Below are 6665 nucleotides of genomic sequence, written 5' to 3'. Positions count from 1 at the left end.
TTTTTAATTGCTGAATAATATTCCCATTCTGTGAATTTACCACAGTGTGTTTATCCATTATTAATTAACACAGAAGTTGGATGGGTACACGCTGGTGCTTCAATAAAACAAATGTAGCAATTCCTGTTCTTTCAAATCTGCAGCTTATACTTGGCTTTTGCTAATGACTATATCCAGATCCAAAGCTGATTTTTAATCCTTCAGTCCTCAAAGAGAGCATGAGAAAAACTTCTTGAGAGTCTGAAGAATCTGAGCAGAAAGCAGGAGTAAGAGATAGGAGGTATTAGGGGAGATATCTTCAACATGAACCAAATTTGCTCTAGGTCCTGGCTCTTGTCAAGGATTGTGAAAAGACTGAATTAAATGCAGGTCTAACCCTAACCCTCTCTCAGTGTTATCTTCCTCTTATCTTTCCTAGCTCTTTTGACCACTGGTTAAAAATTATTTTTCTCTGTAGACAATCTAAAGACTTTCACCTATTCAAGAAAGCCTTGCTTGTTTGGGTAGTCTGTAGTTTCAGTTAGAATGACAGTGAAGGCAATGGTGTATACATAAATGTATTTTGAGTTCCTTTCCTTGTGACCAAGCACACATCAAAAAAGCAGGAAGGAAAGTTGGAGGAAATTATGCAATTTATTATGATTTCTCATCATCAAGAACTTGTGTCCACAGGGAAAGAATAATAGTTCCTGTAAATGTTTCTTTTGGTTATTTGTGATTCCTCCCTCAAGAGCTTTAAAACAAATTTTGAGAAAGCATAGACAAATCTTGTTTGATCTAATTTGTTAGAAAACAAATGAGATCAATCTAATTTGATCTATAGTTAAGTGTCCGCAGGAAACATCATTCCAGATGAGAATGGAGCAACCAGCATTAAAAAAAAAAAAAAAAAAAAAAGAATAACTGAACATTATACTGAGATTATAAAAACTCATTATTGCAAATACTGTGGATAAATATTGGTTCCTAATTAGAGATTAATTCTAAGCCAGTGACTATTTACAGAATCAAATCTTTAACGGTTCTGTAGGTAGAATTTCTTTTTAATATGTCACTCAAGTATTATACCTTGTGTCTCAGTTGAAAAAGGGATTTTTAATATTCAGAATTACTTGAACTTCAAGCCCTCACTTTGTAGGATTTTCCCAACATGGTCCATCATCTTTCTGAAGGTGCTATTTCAGAGTAATAGCTCCCAGAAATAGTTCATTTGTAGTTGCCTAGAAAACCTGACAGGTGATATATTGATATATTGAATGGAGGTATGAATGGTCAAAATCATGCAAAAACTATAGTTTAGGTTAAAAGTACTATAAAGAGTATTGGACCGGACATATATTTAACATAGGTCATGTCCAGAGGAGAAATTAATCCAATATGAAAACAAGAACCATTAAAATCTTTATGTATTTTTACATTGGGAAAAAATTAAAGATGCCATAAATGACAACTGTAGTGCTGGTACTACTGATATTATTACAATAAAATAAAGTATCTGATTAGCATGAATGCAAAACTCCTATTCCTGTACAGTTTTGAATTTATAATATCACTAAATCAACTTTTTTAAAGAATTAATATTTCTACTTATTAAGAGACTACAAAGGAAGAACAAGCATTGTCTTATATAAGATTTTTATTTGAATACTCTGTAAAATTATAATCACATTTAATGTTGTTGGGAAGAAAGTATTATTTGGTGTCATTTTGTAATTTTCCTGAATATTTATAAGCCATAAAGTATTGCTCTGGTTGTCTGTTTTCCTCCTCTTAAAAAAAATCTCTACATGTTTTTATAATTTTTTAAATTAATTAATTAATTTATTAATTTATGGCTGCATTGGGTCTTCATTGCTGTGCAGGGGCTTCTCATTGCGGTGGCTTCTCTTGTTGCAGAGCACAGGCTCTAGGCACGAGGGCTTCAGTAGTTGTGGCCTGCGAGTTCAGTAGTTGTGCTTTGTGGGCTCTAGAGCACAGGCTCAGTAGTTGTGGTGCACGGGTTTAGTTGCTCCGTGGCATTCTACATCTTTTTTAATTAAAACTTTAGGGAGTTTATTTTAGTATAAACATATAGGTACTGAGGGCTTTTTGTCTTTTTTCATCCTCAATTCTCAAAATATACTGAATTAAAACCAGATATTCATGTTGGGATACGGCCAAGGATTCCTTCATCTTAGCCATTGCTCTTGGCCAGAACTAGGGCTCTGACCCGCATCTACCCAGGGAAACCACAGTCCACGACTGTCCAGTTGTCTTGGAATGAAATGCACTGTCTAGAATTTCCAGGAAGAAAACACATTTAATCATTGGATAACATGCTCACAGGTAGGCAAGCGAGGCTGTGCTCCCTTGTCACTGATGAGCTCCCCAGTCCCCACCAAGGTCAACTGTCCCACCTCATTCTTCCCCACATCATGTGAGTCACTGCTGTGCTTATAAAGATAAGTCCAAGAGTACAACCACTTTATCTTCCATAGAAACACAAAGTGGACACGCTTTTCCATTATGCTTGATTCTGTAACGAAAGGTCTGGGAAGCGAGTGTAACATGAATTCATTCCTTCCGCCTCAGCAGACAGATGGATAGAGACATTCCAGTTTGTTTCCAGTCTTTTGTCTTCGGAGCATTTTTGGCATTTCCTTCAGGAAACTGGAGGTTGTGACCTAAGGTTTCCTTAGTGAACACGCTTCTGTTTCCCACAGTTAACTTTACCCAGAAATGACATCTACTTTATTAGGTGAGGTTTATCTTTGTGTCCCAACTGTGTCCTGTGCATATTCAATGACACTTGAAAGCACAAATTCTGAAAGTTAACAATAGCACTGAAGAGGCAAACACACCAAAGTACTTCTATGTAACCCCCAATGAAGATGGAAATATCAAAACAAGAATTAAAAATTTTGTGAGGCTTGCCATTTTATAGTTGGAGAAATTGACTAGGGATGTTAAAGCTTTCAGATACTATGAATCAAAAATTTTCAGAGAAAAGAGGTATGCTATTCAGCCAACATTCTACAACTTGTAACTTTATTCTAATGTACAGTTTTATATTGTTCAGTGGGTAGACTGGGAGAAGCCAAGACAACGTCCTGAAAGAATTAAGTAATTTGATATAATCTCCCATAGCCATATCCCCACTTCCCCAGTATGTTGATGGCAAGCCAAGAATGTAAGCTTCTAGGGATGGGTGTGAACTGACCATTGAGTGTCATAATTTAACTTTGATTTACAACCATATTGTTGTACATTATTTCTTTTAAAACTCACGTTTTAAGACAGAATTATTGTACTTAATTTAGTTTGGCTTGAATGTCATTTAAAACTCAAACAATTACATTTACTTGTCAATGTGGTATTTAGAAGCTGGTGGTTTTCATCTCATTCTTTACTACTCTTCAATGTTGTTATTGAAGTTTCTCTTCCTGAAAAAAAAAGAGTGGTTTCTAAACAAACCACATTCTTTTTTCACACCCTAGTTTATCAGGGTAAAATCCTCTAAAGAATAACAGAAATTTGCCTTTAACTGATTCTGAAGAGGCACATAGTCAAATAGAATGTCTTAATAATTATTTTTTTTAAAAATGCTCTTCACAAAGGAATCTTTAAAAAAAATCAGTTTATTAATGTTTAAAAGTTGATAAAGCTATGTGCAAAATGATCCACATTGTCAGAAACCTATTAAATACTATTTTTTTTTTTAAAAAAAAAGACATTTCTCAGTTTAATTGCACTGGAAACCACACTAAACAGACACCAATATATTTTTATTCTTTGTGACATTTATACACATCTTCAATTAACTATTTAATGTACTGAAAAACTTCTTATGTTCCCTATCAGTTAAAGTAATGCTTTAAGGGCACAAGAGGATGGTATTTTCTGAAGAAATACACATTCAATGGTGTTAACACAGGTTAGGAAAATCCAATAAAATGTTGAAACAAATACATTCAAAAATTATTAAAAAAGTACTTTTAACACAACAAAATACAGCCATCCTGTTGGTTGAAATGATTCACACAACACTCTGAAAGAAACATCAACAAAAGTGCCAAAGACAGATGCTGTATTTGTTAGACAAATTCGTTAAGAAATCTTTCTTGGTTTACAAAGTCACCCCCCAGTCAGTTTTCACCTTGTTTTGCTTGTTTGTTTTTCCTATGACACTAAGGATCCTGGCTGATGTCATTTAAATAAATTGGACTTCCTTATGCAGTTTTCAGCCATGATGGATATGATACTGTAATACATTTCATTGCAAAGGTTTTTTTTTTTTTTTAAAGTGACTGCAACTAAAATCAAAAACACTCATCCAGCTTACGTGGAAACTTTGGCTTCAGCAAGTGAAATTGCTTTACATTTCCAAACCATCTCCACCACAGTCTACCTGCTGGACACAGCCTACCTGCTACACATCATTAAGAAATGGACCGTGCCACACTCCCAACTCTGAATGCCAGGTAGTTAAAATATAAAGTAAAGGAATTCTGAGGAGGGGTGTGAAGGGGAAGGGAGGGTAGGATATGCAGAGCATACCTAGCGAAGCAGAAGTGCACACACTCACTTGGGCTGGAAACTAAAGTGAAAGAAAACATCTCCTCAAAGCTCCCAACAGAGACGCTTTCACACGGGGACATTAGTCTTTGAGGAGGGGCCAGATGAACCCTTCAGGAGCTTGACAATGCTAGACCTTTGGCTCAGTGCAAAATCAAAGCTCCAGCGAGGGGAGGAAATAGATTCCAGGCGAGGACCTGATCTCCACCCTTCCCAGTGCATTGTTCACAGGAACTAAGTCTACCCACCAACACCAGGCACCACCAGGCTGTTCTTAAGCTCCCCCTCCCTCCCTCTGGCTTGAGACAGCTCCTGCCTGGCAGCAGCAGAGGCACAGAGTTGTTGGGTTTTTTTCCAAACACTGGGGTGGTGGGCAACCATGCAAGCTCCCCATGGGTCAGCAGTTTTCACTTTTAGGAAGAAGAGTTGACGTTTCCAGAAGACATAATGGTCTCTGGGTTATCCCCATCATCCTTCTGAGGGTGGGAGGAGTTGTCTGACTTACTGCGGCTGAATTCCATGCCGGCGATGATGGGTCGTGTGAATTTGCCGGCGGAGTCTCCGCTGGGGCACTTGCAGCAGGACATGATCCGGACGAAGGCCCGACGCATCTCCTTGTTGGACAAAGTGTAAATGATGGGGTTGGTGCCAGAGTTGAGCACAGCCAACACCAGGAAGTACTCCGTTCTGAAGAGGATGTCGCAGGTCTTCACCTTGCAGCCCACGTCCAGCAGAAGCAGGATGAAGAGTGGCGCCCAGCAGGCGATGAAGACGCCCAGGACGATAATCACGGTCTTCAGCAGTGCCAGCGACTTCTCAGAGCTGCGGCTGGCCTTTGAAATGTTCTTGCGGAAAGTCAGACGGCGGCTCCGAGTCCTGACCAAGGAGTAGATCCTGCAGTACAGGATGACGATGGAGAGAAGGAGCAGAGTGAAGACCGTGGTGCAGAAGAGGATATAGTGCTTGTGGTAGAGCGGCAGCACTGTGGAGCAGCTGGGCAGCGTGCTGATGCAGTTCCAGCCCATGATGGGCAGGCCCCCCAGGATGAGGGAGATAACCCAGCAGGCACTGATGAGCAGGAAGGAGCGGAACCTGTTGCTCCCATTGTGGAGTTTCATCTTCAGCATGGTGATATAGCGCTCAATGGCAATGGCTAGGAGGCTGAACACGGAGGCAGACAGGGCCACAAACATACTCCCTTCCCGCAGAAACCACTGGGCGGGGGTTAGCTTGTAGGTGGTGGCCCCAGACAAAAGCAGGTTGGCTGTGTAAGCCACTCCTGCCAACAGGTCTGAGAGGGCGAGGTTGCCAATAAAATAGTACATGGGTCGGTGGAACTTCTTGGTTTTCCAAATGGTCAGCAAAACAAAGATGTTCTCTAGGATGATAAAGCAGCAGATGAGAATGAACACCACTGAGATCAGTTTAATGCCGTTTTCCTTGTCCGCGCCGATATTCAGCTTTCCCGTGTAGTTATAATGCCGGACGATGATGTCGTAGTTGACATAGTCGGAGACAGAGCTGCGGAGGGCCTTGACCAGAGGGATGTTGGTGGACCCCATGATGCGCGCTGTCCCCAGGAGCCCGGGGCGGTACTTCTCCAGATGAACGCTAGAGGGCGAGGCGGAGCGAGCCTTCACTGGCAGCGGGGGTGGTTGAGCGAGAGAGATCCAGGCTTTTTTGTGCAGCTTTTCCGTGGCTGGAGAGAGCCTCAGAAACCGCAGCCTTAAACAAATCACAAAGAGAGAGTCAGGGAAAAAGCCACAGCACACTGGCGTCATTCATTCTAAGAAAGGTACTGCTCCAGTTTTCTTGCTGTTGATTTGTTTTAAAGAAACTTGGGGAGAGTGCAGGAAGAAGGATTAAAGAAAACAAAAAAGAAATCAAACTCTCATTTCTTGCAAAGAAAAAAAAAAAAAAAAAGGAAGAAGGGGAAGAAAGAAAAGGAGAAAAAACAGAAATGTACCCAAACTGAAAATTCCGACGCGACAAGAAGAAAATCGCCCCCTATGGTTACATCCACTTAAATGGAAATGGGAAAACTGGAAAAGTGAACCCCATTTATCCCCACTCTTGCCTCCTCCACCCCCCCCCCCCACCCCCCCCCAACC

General features: G+C 40.4%; 1 protein-coding gene across 4 annotated transcripts in view; it reads right to left on the bottom strand.

The window, feature by feature from the left end:
- Positions 1-3599: 3599 nt before the first annotated feature.
- Positions 3600-6665, bottom strand: part of S1PR1 (sphingosine-1-phosphate receptor 1) — a 6306-nt gene continuing 3240 nt past the window's right edge. For 3 of the 4 annotated variants that reach the window (XM_024751253.1, XM_024751252.1, XM_024751254.1), the window contains one exon: positions 3600-6279. In XM_024751253.1, the coding sequence (XP_024607021.1) occupies positions 4968-6116 (1149 nt within the window). In that variant the 5' untranslated portion in view covers positions 6117-6279 and the 3' untranslated portion in view covers positions 3600-4967. Of the gene's footprint in view, positions 6280-6520; positions 6624-6665 lie in introns of those variants that run through there. The other variant, XM_024751255.1, reaches the window with a different exon arrangement.

This window comes from Neophocaena asiaeorientalis, unplaced genomic scaffold (assembly GCF_003031525.2).
Source record: "Neophocaena asiaeorientalis asiaeorientalis breed wild unplaced genomic scaffold, Neophocaena_asiaeorientalis_V1.1 scaffold147, whole genome shotgun sequence".
In the NCBI taxonomy this organism is placed as follows: domain Eukaryota; kingdom Metazoa; phylum Chordata; class Mammalia; order Artiodactyla; family Phocoenidae; genus Neophocaena; species Neophocaena asiaeorientalis.
Note: the sequence above shows the minus strand (reverse complement) of the source record. Positions and strands in the feature narration are given on the sequence as shown.